The sequence below is a fragment of the Amblyomma maculatum genome, chromosome 4, assembly GCF_055883805.1.
Source record: "Amblyomma maculatum isolate TAMU_Amacu chromosome 4, ASM5588380v1, whole genome shotgun sequence".
Taxonomy (NCBI): domain Eukaryota; kingdom Metazoa; phylum Arthropoda; class Arachnida; order Ixodida; family Ixodidae; genus Amblyomma; species Amblyomma maculatum.
This window is the reverse complement of record NC_139347.1, coordinates 100,548,292-100,564,486: the sequence shown is the minus strand read 5'-3', so window position 1 is coordinate 100,564,486 and position 16,195 is coordinate 100,548,292. Positions and strand designations below refer to the sequence as shown.

The 16,195-nt window shown below is 45.3% G+C and overlaps 1 protein-coding gene across 1 annotated transcript in view; it reads right to left on the bottom strand.

The window, feature by feature from the left end:
* LOC146191832 (Na(+)/dicarboxylate cotransporter 3-like) overlaps window positions 1–15,094 on the bottom strand; it is a 30,982-nt gene extending 15,888 nt beyond the window's left edge. Inside the window, exons 1-6 of the mRNA XM_084600381.1 lie at window positions 14,810–15,094; window positions 9,547–9,705; window positions 6,817–6,966; window positions 5,742–6,027; window positions 2,388–2,562; window positions 310–426 (exon numbers count right to left, since the gene is read on the bottom strand). Coding sequence (XP_084456507.1) covers window positions 310–426; window positions 2,388–2,562; window positions 5,742–6,027; window positions 6,817–6,966; window positions 9,547–9,705; window positions 14,810–15,094 — 1,172 coding nt within the window. The remainder of the gene's footprint in view (window positions 1–309; window positions 427–2,387; window positions 2,563–5,741; window positions 6,028–6,816; window positions 6,967–9,546; window positions 9,706–14,809) is intronic.
* Window positions 15,095–16,195: the final 1,101 nt, after the last annotated feature.

Here is a 16,195-nt window from a genome sequence, read left to right as displayed (position 1 = left end):
CAAGCGTTCTTGATCACTGATCTTAGGTCTTAATTGTTACGATCAGATAGCCGTAACAAAGAAAAACGCTTGATTCGAACAGTTCTGCCCCACCCTGTAGACTCCGACAGCTCGTAAAGGGCCCGAAATGGAAATTAATTGATCTTGCTTAAGGATTGCAGCATCACTTCTGCTTGCCATTATATTTTTTTCTGCTCTTTATTCGAGTGGGGTAGGGATGTACGCAAAGATTTTGCAAAAATTTCGGATAGGAACGCTATTCCTCAAGTCAGCGAAAGCAGCAACAGAAAAAAGCTAGACTCAACTTACATCCTACGGAGGTATAAGAAGATGAGAAACAGCCATAGGCCCAAGATATTTGCGGCTGCGCATGTAGCATTGGCCGTAATCCAGGTGGCGAACGATATCATGTCGGAGTATCCTTCACTGCAAAAAAAAAGGAAGAAATCTGTGTGTCATTATACACCCTTCGTTTATTTATTTATTTTAAAGGAAGTTTGGTCTGCAAGTAAGTAACCGACAAAGCTGCTGCGATTCGACCAGCATCTAACCCCCAAATTCCCTAATGGCTTTGCCACAAAAAGCGGTAATTCTTCAGACACATACTTTTCAGAGTAAAGTAGAAAACAGTAGGCATAGACTTGTCATCACTGTCCTAATAAATATCGTCTGCCTAATATTGGGTTCTTGTCACGATTCAAAGTATGTCACTGAGCTACAGAAGCCAACAGTCAGCGAAGCTAATTAATTTCTAGGGAATTTATATATTTATTTTTCTGCTGTTGACGTGAACTATTTCTGTAATAATATCATAGGTGAAAGATAAATAAATAGAAAGCCTAAGCGGAAACAATCACTGGCGCTGGCGGCATTCGAACACACAACCTCCAAGTTTTGCGGTAGTCGGGAGCTGTCGGTTCGGATTCGACGAACGCGAGTGGTTGTTTTTGCTTCTACCTTCAATTTATTTATCTTTAGCTCACGAAACGATTTCAGTGCATATTCACGTCATCAACAGAAATTACAAGAAAAGCAAATTCCTTGAGATTTCTGTGGCTTCGCTGACGTTGGTTTCTTCCATATGGGGGACCTACACAGCCTCTCATGATCCTATATATTTTTGCATATAAGCTAAACGACAGCCGTTCCTTGTATGGGTGATGAAAATGCACCGGTGATATGTTTTAAATAAAACCACCGAATTGTCAAATTTTGTCATCTCACCCGCTTTTGAAACATCCCGATAAGAATAGCTGCAGTACACTCGCTTCCAAAGATCCCAAGCATCCCAAGCATCCTAAGAGCCTGAGACATGACCTCTCAATAAGATCGCAATTGTATACACCATTCCCAAAGTTATGCTCTTGTACAGAAGATGCTGTAGTGGACTCAATCCCGAGGAGAATGATCGAGCATGTTTCCGTCATAATGGCCACAGCCTTGATAGATCATGAAGGCTTGATCATGCGATCATGGTTTCGTTGCGATTCATACGGCGAAGCCGTCGCTGCTGCATGAAACTCCATATAGACCAAAAAAAAAAAAAAAAAGCTTTCCCTTGTACGCTACTGCCGCGAGGGAATCACCGCTGGCCGTTATCGCGGAACAGGGCGCATTCAGCCTAGAGAAGCACGATATTTCGCGAGAGCGCATCACACATTGCGAAAATGGACTACTTCATATAGAAGTAGCTATGTAGCCAACAGTTTTCGCTGAAAGCGCTAGAATGCGAAGTCCGCAACATCAGCCCAGCACGACACGGTTAAACCTCCCATTCGAAACCGTTAAATCTGTTTTTAAAGCTTAGACTCCTTTTCATGGGTAAAGCCGCCCTAGTTTCATAATCAAGTAGTATGAAAAGTAATGCTATCTAGTTCGAGCACTTGGTGAAAACCTTTTTTGAAACGACAGCTTCACTACGCGGGGTAAAGCCAAGGTCACCGTGTGCTTCCAATGACCTATACAAACAGCTTCGAGGTCAAGTTGCAACTTAAGCCACAACTACTTTGGGTAGCTATGTTCCCACTAAAGGTCAAGGTTAAAGGTGATATGATCGCTGACGTCATTCTCGAGTATATGTAGAGGCGTGCCGGGCAGCCTCGGCTGGAGCTATCACTTCACGTTAACGGAAAGCTAAACCACAGCCAATTTTTTGTTTCTACTTATGGCCGCACAGAACGAACAAGGTGTTAAAGGAAACCTAGTGCGCTACTCATGTTACCTTTCAGGTACCGTATTGCTCGCCACGCTTCCTTTTTTTACGCGCACCCTTCTACCTTGGGTTGTCAATTCAAGACGAGCGTTCTAAACCTGCTTGAAGGCTGGTAACATTTCGAATCTACTCTTGTCTACTACAGATTTTACGTAGCAGCACAAAAAGTACTTGCATTTCGAGGAAGCCCTTGAGGAATATGTTGGCCGAAGCTCCAGTAAGGCACGCCGGCGCACTCATGATGGCGGACAGCACCACAGCGATCAGGAGAACCTTTCGAATGCTGTCCGCCCGGTCTTCTCCCATTGACAGGTCTTCCATTGATTGAGCTACAAAGACAGGATTTGGTTCTGGGACGAAAGAACAAAGATAGGAGGAGGAATCAAAACCATACGCGCAACGAATCCCACGGATACGCCGTGTGATTTGTACAACACCCGTAATGCATCCTGCGTAACGTACACATCCTACGCGTAACGACTTTGGTAAGCTGATCCTTGCCAACGGAAATGTAACTAGCATAATCTAAGGACGCACGCTCCGGGTGACTGTTTTGGCTCCAATTCGTTTGAGTGTGAAATTTAACCTTGAGAATATTAGCCTGACTTGTGCCATTCTGACTATTGTTTTTAGAAGGCAACAATAGAGACAAAGTAGGCTTGAAAATAAGCAGCTATTATAGGAAATGTCTACAAAAAAAAAACAGCAACAACAAGAAAGCTAACCTTTCCACGGGAGAAGTCGCAACCGTAATCAAATATTTGCCACACTGACTTCGAGCCTTTCGACTTATATTCGCAGTTGATCATCTACAATAATCTAGAAAAGTAAAAAAAAAAAAAAAAGTAGCTACAGACTAAAGACAAGGCTGACTGCTGCCCATTAAAAAATAAAAAAAAATTAGGAGACTGCTTAAACTTTGCCAGAAGAGTAGACGCGACACTGCCTTTAAGATCACGCTTTTATTCCGTTAATATTTAGCATCGGGTAACTGCCGGAAAGCATGATAAATGTTAAACGCCTTATTCTTGTTTGTTTGTTTGTTTGTTTGTGTCTTGAAAGAAAAGAGCAGTATTGTTATCACTTATCCCGTAGACGCTTGTACATACCATGAACGGTATACAGTTGTAAGTAATTGTGCCATCGGTTCAAATTCATTATCGCAAACTAGCTTCCAGATTGGCTCGAAGATGAATGCTTAATGTGAAGCGAAATGGTATGACACGCCCAAGAACGCTGCGCAAAGAACACTTGCGTCACACTCTTGATATGTTATCACTTGATCTTTTTTGCCGACATAAGTTTTTTTCTGGACTTTGTTTATATTTTTTCGACCGAACGAGCTGTATGCGCTGTCGCGTAACAAAAACTGTGCACATCTGCGGTGACAACTGGCCGGTCGTACGCCAAAAGGGACACTGAAAGGCGCAGTGGTAAGACGCCCGACTACTGTGCCGGAGTTCCCGGGTTCGAACCCGACCACGGCGGCTGCGTTTCGATGGAGGCGAAACGAAGAGGCGTCCGTGTGCTGTGCGATGTCAGCGCACGTTAAAGATCCCCAGGTGGTCGAAATTACTCCGTAGCCCTCCACTACGGCTCCTCTTTCTCTCTTTCCACTTTCATTCCCACCTTCCTCCCTTCCCTTACGGCGCGGTTCGGGTGTCCACAGAGCAAGTGTGACAGTTACTGCGTCTTTCCCTTCCTGTGAACCAATTTAACTTAAAGGAACTAGTACTGACGACAACACAAAGCTATAACTAGTAGACTGCCTTTTCAAAAGGCTGGTAGAGCTCCTTCCGTGTAAGATTATGATTGTATGTCTAAACAAAATCTCAATAAAACCAACAAATTTGTCCACGGCTGCGCAGCCCGTATTGGGAGTGGTGTTACGCCAATTCCATGACGTGCATTTGTAGACAAACTATCGGCGAACAGAGGAGATGAACGAAAACGAAACCTGATGACCCATTGGTCATATCACGCTTTGGTTACGTTACTGCGGCGAGAGAAGGGATACCGCAATATATGCGATAAGAGGTAGTGGCCCAGGTAGCGGCTAGGCAGACATTCCTTGGTATAACGGCACTTCCTTGCCACATGGCACCTTGAAGTTAGGGGAGAGCACGTACGACCCCGAGAACTCGTGTTGTGTTTCCGAACTAGGGATTGCTGCGCACAACAGCTTTTGGCATTGCGTTGCATTTCTGCTATTTTGAGGATACGTCCTGGGTGTTCAAGGCAAAAGTGACGCAATTGTACTATTAAGCGCAAAATTACTTCACCGGATGCTGCCACAAAATTCTGAGGACATGTGGCCAGACGTTCTTCGTATTTACGCAACATTTTAACTCGCTAGCGTTACGGGCCCCACGTCGCAGAAAAGCTGGTGTATGCGTTTTGGTTATAACGCGAAAATCAGAAATAAAGAAATGCATAACAGTTTTACAGAAATCCGTGGAGTCGAACACGGTTCCTTCGCAGTGCGAGGCGAGCACGGAATCGCTCCGCAACATAACTGCCACAGAACCGAAAAAGGTGGACCATTGCCTTGTGACTGTCAGAAATGTTTAGGGGCGTCATTACAAAGGAACTGATTACAGAAGTAATAGTTAAGCTAGTAACAAAGAACATTTCCGATATACTTACCTGCGATGTGGCGCTCACTGGAACATTGTTTCGATGGTAGGGCGCTGCCGCAACAGATGGCGCGAGCCACCGCCCAAATCAAAGCCTTATACATCCATCCATCGTCTTCAAAGTATTGGGGTTTAAACGCTATCGCGCTTAAGTCTTACAAGCGAAGCTTCAGCATCGTCAAATGTGCCTATGTGCCCTGACTTAAAGGGAAAATATGTATTCTTGGCATCCTGCTCCCTAAATACAACCGGGCATAGTTCTAGTACCCCCCTTCGATTCCTATTGAACAAACATTAAAAACGGCGCAGGCTAACTAGAATGAAATTATTATAACGCCACGGAACAAGACGAACTGCAAACAACCTTCGACAAGCATATATACTTTTTTATTTTCTTGATAACACACTACTTCTAGACCCTCGCTTTCGGCAGCTTCGCTAGAAAATAAGGGCATGAAATCGTCGGCTAAATTTTGCCAGCTCTGTGTGCATTATAACAAGCAACTCGGGTTCGTCTTTTTTTTCTATATTAAATAACTGACTAAAATATGTAAAAAGCTATTCTCACAGGAAGTCATAGCCAGCCCTTATAACTTTCTGCTCTGATTCGTTCATCGTGTGCTACCTTTAACGGCTCACCTTACCCTTATTAGGGATTTTTCAATAATTTCATGATGACTTTTTATGAGCTATTAATACGTATAAAATAAAAGAAGCCAAATAATGCTTAGAGCTTGAGCCAAAATTTTTCAGAAATCGTCAAACGTTGTGTACATGTGTGGTTAACACCTTAACTTACGTTTCTGCGCTTTACAACACAGTACAGTCCTAATCAATGTAACCAATGTTTTCATACTGCGAAACATTGACAGGCATTGTCATCGAGCAATCACCGGGATCGTTGGGCTGTCCAGCGTAGGTAGTGCCCGTAGCCTGCTGCGGAGGCTTGCGCTGGAACTCCTTGGCCAGTGTCTCGGCGACAGGAATAGCGCCGTAAGCGGCGGCTGGCGCACTGAAGATCATCGCGAACAGCGAGGTGGACGCCATCATGGAAAAGAACAGGCCTCGCAGGCTGCCGCCCGTCCAGCGTAAGCTGGCGACGGTGAGCCGCCGCTGAAATCCCTGACGCTGAGCCAGTGCCGCCATCAAAGAGCTCGACAGACACAGCAGGATGCTCTCCTGGTACGGAACAGTCACGGAATGTTATTTGGAGTGCTCGCAGGGTGCGAAAGGTCAATGAATAAATAGGTCTTGTATCATATAGAGGAATAATTTCTGTCTACCTACCCGTACTGTTTTGTATGCTCGTTAAGTCGCACTCTCGATTGTCACTAACGGCGCCAGAATGAAACGAAGCTCTTAAATACAGCGCTCACAAAAAAAAAAAAAAGGAAAGCAGCTAACCAAGGGCGCGATTGATAGGTAGCCGTCTACGACAATAAACCCAAAGCCAATTCGCAGAGTGAGTATAGTGAAAATACACTTATTTCCCGTGAAGAAAAAAAAAAACAATGTTCTTTTAGAACGTACTGCGGTTAGAGATACTAATAGCACGAAGCACATAACCTTTGCAGAAACCTTTCCACCATCCTGTTGAATTGGTTGTAGCGCTTACAATTGCGCAGCTTGTGCTCTTTGGAAGAACAATATTTTCATAAATCGAAATCACCATATAGGATCTAAAAAATGAGACATATTCGAATGAATTCACATTTAAGCGTCCCCAGTATGGGTACCTCAAGTAACTATGTCTTATCATGTATTTGGCTACACGTACTGCGCTTGTAAAATTTGTTTTGGTATCATAAAGTTTCCATCGACGCAAAAAGCCCATGTACATAAGTTACTGACCAAGGCAACACAATTCACTCTCACTGCCTTCAATTTCAAATCACCCTCTTGAATGCAGTTCTCTGATCATTTATCGAAAATGCTGTGGATAAGCCGGGATGTTCGGAAGCCACTCACGTTGAAGTATAGGCTGCACACGGTTCCCGTGCTGAGGACACCGATGAGCGGGAAGGCCACGATGGGGAAGAGCGCGGAGACGCACAGCGGTACGGGCCTCAGTATCCACAGCAGGCTGGTGGTGACCACCACGTAGAGGCAATGGAAGGCCTGCGGTTATTCGCGAAGGACGCTTCTTCGACGGCAACTTGGCAGCGACACTCAGTCGCCGAAAGCGGTCAGTCTGGGCGACTGCCAGCTTCAAATGACTGTTGTTGGGCCCACAGAAAAATCGGCAATGCACTGGTGTCACTATTGATAAATGGTTGGTTTTTGGTTTTTGGGGTTAACGTCCCAAAGCGACTCAGGCTATGAGAGACGCCGTAGTGGAGGACTCCGGAAATTTCGACCACCTGGGGTTCTTTAACGTGCACTCACATCGCACAGCACACGGGCGCCTAGCTTTTCGCCTCCATCGAAATGAGGCCGCCGAGGCCGGGATTCGATCCCGCGTCCTTGGGCACAGTAGTCGAACGCCCTAACCACTGCGCCACCCCGGCGAGTGCTATTGATAAATGTGGCGACTATGAGCGTAAGATGGTTGGATGTCTTATGGAATTCACAACGCGGCTAAGGCACGAATAGGGCGAATAACGAAAAGGCGCTGCTACATTTTCGGCCCCGCCGCGATGGCGCGGTGGTTATGGTGCTCGACTACTGTACCCAAGGCTGCGGGATCGAATCCTGGTCGCGGCGGCCGCTTTCGATGGAGGCTAAAAACAAGGATCCCGAGGGCCGTTAAATACCTGTCCACGTTAAATAACCCCAGGTTGTCGAAATTTCAAGAGCCCTCCACTACGGCGTCTCTCACGGCTTGGGTAACTTTAAGTTAAATGGCATATACCGATATAACCAGCTACGGTTCTGTCTATGTGTGTACTTTCCGCTATCGCTCCAATATATTTTCACGCCGAGAAGCGAACTCTGGGCTTGGTTGAATGACAGACAGAGCGCGCCAACGAGTGAACGAAGGATCAAATCTGAAATCAGCCCAGTAGTAGAGCAACGTTTATAAGCGCTGCAACTAGATAAATCAGCCTTTACGATAAAAACAAAAAAAGAACTTGCACATTCTGTTTTCACGTTCAATACTGCGAATTCCATTTTCGAGTTTAAGGGCGCAGATTTCCTTTCTCAGTCTAAAGGAATACGGTGTGGTTACATGGTCTGCATGTTTTCGATTAACATTTTTACTTCTTAGTCCATCCGTTGTCCCCTCTCTGCTTCGTTAGCAGTCTAATGATCCAATTTAGACGAAGAACATCTTGTCTGTGTGCGATGTCTCTGTCCCGTAGCACTTTGCATATCTCATCAGACCAGAGCACCTTAGGGAACGCTCCAAACTCAGACGGTGCCTCTTCATGTGCAGCGCCCACAGAACGCTTATTCCACGTACCGGCCTCCCTATGCCATCATCGAGTCTCCTTCGCCCTACAGAGGGGCTCCACCCACCATAAGCTACCGCGGGAGCATAACGGCTGAATGATGGTTAAATGAAATGAAACTATTCGATAAGAGGACGATCAATGTAAAAGAGAATATGAAATCAATACTGCTCATGTAGATTTCTCTCAAAACATCATATGGTGCACTGTGCATCTCCAGAGTTTAGCTGTCATTATACTGCCTGCTCACTTTCGCGCTCAATTGGCGAGGGGATATTACGACAGATTTAAGAGACAACTGCGAGGTAGGGTGAAAGATGAAAGGGGCCTAGTGGCTTGGGCGTGGGATGCTCGAGCTCGGCTGTCGGAGGTGGTTCGAAACCAGCATGTCTAAGCAGCTGCATAGTTAAAGTGCGACTATTGTAAGTGATCTTTTGAACAAAGCTATCTTGAAGGTATCATTGCAGTCCCGGGAAAATCCGGATTCACCTCCGGCTATACCTGACTTTGTACATGCTCGTAAAGAATATTTGCTTTCACTACGCAGCTCACGCTCAAGCACTGGTGTGACACCCGAAATCATCATGCTTTGTTTTCCTCGTGGCCGAGTCTCTCTCTGCTTGGAGTGGATATATACTGCTCCCGGCGCACATCGCGCGATTGCTACCGGCTTGTCTTGCGTTCATCAATTCAGGTTCTGAACCACGCTAATGAATCAAAAGTTTAAAATATGGGTGCTCACCTACGATGTTAATTGCCTGTGAATGCGAATATAATAGCGTGCTATAAAACCAAATGGCAACTGAGAGAGGCTACCTTCTACCGTGAACATAATTTCTGCTCCGAGGGCCAACCTAATCAGCACAAAGTGTACTGTATCTTTCGCGGATTTTTATGAGAAAATTATATTTAAAATTTTTCACTGTCGCCCCATAGCAAAGAACAGAAAATTGGGCAAGTTGAAATGGAATCATCAGCGCTCGTGTCGTCTCTTGTTCCTCTTCGCCTTGTGTCTCGCCCTGCTTTGCGATGATTCCGCAATTGAGAGCAGGTATGTAAGCATGAAATGAGTTTATTGCCGACGCTCTTTCGTCGTCGTATAATGCTTGAGCCTTAAAAACGTGCCGACTAAGACAAGAACGCGTTCGCTAAATACATTCCTGATGCTCTACCCGTGCTTTACGTCAAGCTAGTTCTTCTGAACTTCCTTCAGTCGCACTGTCCAATTCCATCTAAGAACACCTCTCGAGATGCGATTAGGTGAAAGAGAGCTCTCTCTCTCTCTCTCTCTCTCTCTCTCTCTCACCGGAGCGGCCTGCATGAGAAGCGGCATCGGAGCGAGTAGAGCCAGCCAGCCGAGCACCAATCGAAGCCTCATGAGGGTCTGGGAGGAGAGGTACTCCTCGTGGCTCAGGGTGGACACGTCCTCCTCCAAGTACCGTAGCGTCAGTGTCCTCTCGTAACGCTGCGTCAGAATAGCGAGAACGACACTTTTGATTGGAAGCCACAAGCTTTCTCGGTAGACCGCGGGCGTGTATATAGCGAGTCGGCATAACATGCTTTTCCACCGGCGAATAATACTCCCAAATATATCAAAGTACTACAGAATGAGTGATATCAGGACGAACATTGAGGTTTAGAAGTGATCGAAAAGGAAAAGAAATCAAGTAATCTTTTTACTAGAAGAAAAAGACCTTGAAAGTTTGTCATAGTGCTACATATCAATGTAAAGCGTGAAATGCTAAAACCAATGCAACAAAGCCTTCTAAGGCATATAAACACAACAGCTAGGGATCATTTTATCATGAGGTCCGTCTCTATTTTTCATATTCAGTTTCGGTTTCATTAAGTTCTTGCTTTGCTTTCGTGTATCGTATTTGTACTGACGCTGTCTATGTACTTGGCTATTCGCTTTTCTTTGTTTACGTGAACCGAGTAGACGAATACGTATGCTCTCTCAATAAACGTCACCATCTTCCTCGTTTTCATCATGGCCACTCATGATTGGCTTACTTTTGCATTCTTTCTTCACGGTCCGATATAACATTGGAATACTTAGGTTTACTTAGACAATACGTGAAGTTTTGTCAAGGAGACTCCATGGCCGCCAAGATGGCAATCTTGGCATTCTTGGTGGCGGGTGCGCGCCCTCCTGTCAAGAAATTCTTTTCAGTCAATGGATACAGTTTGAACTTAATTTGATTTTTTTTTTCATGTGGGTCTACAGTGACCAGCCAGAGCAAAAATGTTATTTTGCCTATCAATTCGGCTGATGAAGCTAGAGAAGTATACTTTGCTGGTGTCCAGTCTCAAAATCAAACTACAGCTACTTCGTCAACAGAGAATGGTAACTGTGCGCCAGGCATATACAAAGCAGCTGTTTCGTTCCTGCAACAAGTTTGTACGACACCCAACTTGGTGATGGTGATGGTAGTGCTTTGGTGATGGTGATGCTTTGGTTTTTTGGTGATGCTTTCAAAACAGGCAACAATAGCCACGCGAGTATATTTCGGAGTACAGAACTGGTGTACGTGACATGGTGCGGCTATGCGGCTATGCTTCTACGAAGAGATGTTTAGACGCCATATCGTGACAGAAGTATCTTCTTAAAGAATCTAGCATCATCTTTATGGCTGCGTGTGGCATCGCTTTGTAATGAACAGGTGTTCGAGATGCACAATAATTTCTAGCCCTTGCCGAACCCATACGGAAAGCTATTTCAGCCCATCTAGCCTTATCACGAAGGTCAGCGTCAAGGCAATTTCTCTTTCTTTTCCTTCTTTGAGAACCCACTTACAAGCATCTTCCTCATCCGCAAGCACCAAGTTTTCAAGAATATGTATCAAGGCCGTCTAACACTCCCGTTTCTCCGATGTATTCCTACAACAGAATGTAGCATCGTTTTAATCACCAGAACAATCCGAACAATATGTCTATTCCATCGCAAGTAGCTTCTGAATATTGATCCTAGATATTTGGGCTCCTCTACCCTTCGGAGCTCGCCCCCATGGATACTATATGGAAATTGCAGGATCTTCTTTTTTGTAATAGATATGCATACTGATTTTATAGAATTGATTACCATTTGCCAGTCATGACACCATTTTATTATGTTCATAAGGCTGGATAGTGATTTGATTTGATCTTTCGAGGATTCTATGGTATTATAGACAACGCAGTCATCATGTGTTGTAGAGAGAAGAGCTATGTGAACGTCATGTGTTATATAATGAATAAATAATAGGTATAATTTCATAAATGTTTGAGCAAATGTTATAAGGCTTTTTTGTGTGCTCAAATGAAGAGTACATGCTCCATGTTTCGAGTTCATGTACCTTTTGTGTTCCCAATGAAACTGTCTGTTTGTTGGGTTCTTTATCTGTTCGCTATTAACATGAATGCATTTCCAAACTATGAAAATTCTTTCGTCATTGAGGCATTTCAGCTGTTCTGTGTGTGTGTTTTTTTTCCCAAGGAGGGGAGTGTATGATATATTGTGAATTGTTTCTCTGTTTCAGTTCCAGCTTCATTCAGTTCTTGTTTAGCTTTCGTGGATTGGACTTGTATTTACGTCTGTCTTTCTGTACTTGGCTAGTGGATCTTCATTGATCACGTGAGCAGAGTACATTATACGTGTGCATTATGCATTATACGTGTGCACTCTCAACAAATATCAGCGACGATCTCTTCATTCACAGGCACTCACAACTGACTTCCGGCTCCCCTCTTTACGGCTTCCTCAGCCGATACAACAGTCATCATCAGCCGGACTACACCCACTGCAGCGAAGGCATCTCCCATATTGCTCTAGTTAACCCGGTTCTGTGCCAACTGCATCCACTTGACTCCTGCGAACTTCTCAACCTCATCTACGTAACCAAATTTCTGCAGCCCCCTGCTACGCGTTCCTTCCCTTGGAATCCAGTTTGTTACCCTTAGCGAGCATCGGTTACCCTCTCTTCGCACAGCACGTCCTGCCGAGGCCCATTTATTCTTGTCTTCTATCAGAATGTCATTACCTCGAATTATTTATCTGACCCCCTCTGCACGTTTCCCATCTCTTAACGTTACAGCTACCATTTTCCGTTGCATAGTTCTCTGCGTTGTCCTTTAAGTAGAACCTTAATTGGTTCCTTGCCTGATTGTGTCCCAAAGCGACTCAGGCTATGAGCGACGCCGCAGTGGAGGACTCCGGAAATTTCGACCACCTGGGGTTTTTTAACATGCACTGCCATCGCACAGCACACGGAAGCCTTGCTTTCGCCCCAATCGAAAAGCGGCCGCCGAGGCCGGATTTTGATTCCGCACCCTTGGGAATAGCAGTCGAACGCCGTAACCACTGCGCCACCCCGGCAGGGTTAAGTAGAACCTTTCTCGTTAGCCTCCACGTTTCAGACCCTTAGGTGAGTATAGGTAAGATGCAACTGTTGCACACTTTCCTCTTGAGCGATACTGGTAAGCTGCTAGTCGTAATCTGCGAGTACTTGCCAAATGCGCTCCATTCCAATCTTATTCGCCTTGTCCTTTCCCTTTCATGGTTCGGATCTGCGATTACTACCTATCTTAAGTAGACATATTCGAATACCAATAGCAACGCAAGAGTGCAACAGTAGTCTTCTTGAACGTCTTTTCAACAGAAGCATTTCAACGTAGTGTCAACGTCTTGTGGGAGTTATGGAGCCTACAAGGACATCAAGAACATTCACGAAAGAGATTTGCTCCCACTGAACATAAAATTGATATTTTCTTCAAATGCCACGACCGAGCTCTGCACTGAAGGTAAGCTGAAGCGAGCTTCTCGCTTGAAGTACCGACAAACACATTTCTGTAGAAGCATATGGCCAACGCCCATTGCTACCATAAATGCGTACCTACATTCGTTTTGTAGTGTTATGACGACAGCTACGGATAGAACAAAGCTGAAGGAACGCAACGCACATCGAAGAGCAGAGTACTACATGTGTTTCATTAAAATCAGTTTCGTTGTCTCACTTGTATGGAAGCGAAACTCAAGGCGCCTGCGTACTCTCAGATGTCAGTACACGGTAAGGAACCTCATACGGCTAAATTTCCCGCAGCACTTAACTACGACGCTCCTGAGTCGATTTGAGATGTAATCCCTATAAACACCAAACCAATCATTCTCTCTTACTGACCGCTGTGTGCAGTAGTCAGACCTTAGGGACAGTTATGCGCCTCCTCCTCCTATCATTTAATCCAAACCTTGCTATTTTGCATGACTGCATCGGCTACCAGCAGAGCACGGCATCGAATATATGAGGACAGGCACACAACAAACTGTCATATCATTTCTCTCGCGCCACTTTGCTGAAAATACTCCGTGTGTAGGTACATTGTATCTCGTAGTTGCAAGGTGACCAGGATTTCAGAGTTTTGATGGGACTGAAGACAACGACTTCCGAGGTGAACGTGCACCAGAGCACATCACCAGCTCGGAGTCGGAAGACACCGCGAGTGACAATTGAATGGTAAATAAACGCCTTACATTCACTGACCTTTCTGTTTTTACTTGAAAAAAATTTTTTTTTCGTATGTTGCGTGTATGGGCCGCAGCCCAAAAATTGGCCCCCGAATATGGAAAAAAACGTGCGTCCCTTACACGAGTTTATACGTTATGTCATCCACAGTATACAGAAACATGGTGAAAGGTAGTTAAGAAAGTAACCTCGTTGAGTTCAGCTTCTTCTGTGGGAGCTCCCGAGAGGACGTTACCGAAAGTATTAGTGACAGCAGGACTCGGTTTCCTGAGCCCACAATATTTTTTTTTTCTGCACAGTGCATGGCTTATTCTCAGCACTTGGTTATTTTCTTACGATGTCAGTGAAATAGCTATCGTGTCTACTATGCTACTTCGATCACTTCTTCGTCTATCCCTGCAGCGCTGACAGGCTCTAGCCAATTGCTGTTATATATCCCGCGATATATAACGATACATATATAGATCCGTATAACCCGTGCTATGGTCTTTCCAGTTGTGATAATGGATGCGAGAGTTGGACTGTGAAAAAGGCTGACCGCCGAAGAATTGACGCGTTTGAATTGTGGTGCTGGCGAAGACTCTTAAGAGTTCCTTGGACTGCCAGAAGATCAAATCAGTCGATATTGTCGACCATAAACCCTGACTGCTCATTGGAGGGTCAAATTCTAAAGTTAAAGCTCAGCTACTTTGGTCATCTGATGAGAAGAGAGGAGTCGCTGGAGAAAGATTTGATGTTGGGAAAGGTTGAGGGTCGCCGGAGAAGGGGTAGGCAGCGAACGCGATGGTTAGATGGCATTCTCGACGCATTGCAAATGAAGCTATGTGATGTTAAGAAGATAGTGAGAGACCGGAAAGCGTGGCGTGACATGGTCCATAGGGTCACGAAGAGTCGGACACGACTGAACGCCTGAACTGAACTGAATCCTGCGATATGCTTTGATGCACAGGGCTATACTATACTCGGCAGCTGTTTCGTTAAACTTGACTGCTAAAAAACTGTCAACATAAGAGCGGAAAAAGGAACTAATAATTCCAGTATAGTGTTCCGTTATAAAGAGCGGTCACTGACCTGGAAGGGCGGCGTCATGTCGGTGGGCAGCGTGGTACGGTGTCCCCGGTCAATGTTGTCCGAGCGCCAGGCCTCTTCGGGGAGGAATAGTCCTGTATCGTAGGCTCGCGCCGCCTGCAGGGACAACCCCCGAGACTCCGTGGTCTTGGCCTGCGTAGCTTCATCATCGGTGCTGGCCTTCTTGCCACGGAACAGGGCGAACCCGAACGAGTAGCGGCGGTCGGGCCTTAACCGGCCGAGGTCAGCCATACTAGCAGAGGGGCCCAGATTCCGCTCTTGGTACATGGCTGGTGGTCCTTCCTGTCTCTGGTTCTTCTTCTGCCTTCACGGCTAACGCGCAGGAATGCTTCTTCCTCCTTTAATACTTTAATAGTTCTCGCGCACGCGTGTTTACGAAATCTAATTGGTAACCTTCGCCAACGTCCCGGATCGCCTGAGTGTATTATAAACGGCACTCGGGGCTCTAAGTTACCTCCGAGTATTACCTAACATGTAAGAAACTACCCTTGTTGAACTGAAAATATTTGCTAGGCAGTAATTGTTCGAAAGAGAAAAAAGTGTAACACTTATTTTGCTGGCCTTAAGGGCAAATGTTGCTCAAAAGTGTCGGAAAACGAAGCCTATAAGGGCCACCCAAAAGTATAAATGAGCACTAAGTCGTCAAATATAACTTCACTTTGGAAATAAATGGGGGGGGGGGGGGGGGGGGCTAAGTGGTTAGCACGTCTTTCCGAGACCATGAAGATCCCGGACGACACAGGTCCATGCCACGGCTCGGGATTGGATGTCCGGATTGCCGCTCGCCCTTACTTCATTCCACGTGCGAAGAAAGGGACCAAGCATGAGTTGTCACGAGATAGACAGTCCCAACAATCCGAAATTATGTGATTCAATAATGCTGTTTCGACGCAGGAGCGGCCGGTCGGTCTTTCTTCTGAATTGACGTTTTTGAAAAGGCGTATGGGTTAGAGAATGTGCAGTGACTTCCATGGTGTAAATTGAAAAAAAAAAAAAAAAAAGAAACGAGTTGAAAACAACAAACGAAAGTAAGTTTAACACTGCTCTAATACGTGTTCAAAATCCCAGCCAGAGCGGATAGATTTATTTTTGCTTTTCAACCTTTTATTAATGCGGAAATCCATTTAGCGGCTACATTTTCAGCTCTCATTGTCCGTAACCTTTCCTCCACCAAGGCTACAGGATATCTATAGGTACCTTTAAGGCCTAGTGGGGCGCAGATTAGTAACGACATTGCGAAGGAAGACACAAGATTGTTTTTCTGGGAGAGTTTGGATATGGGCAAGCGATATATGGGCAAGCGAGCAAATATGGGCAAACAAATTGCAGAATATACACGTTTGCAGCATATTTGCGCGCATGCAATGG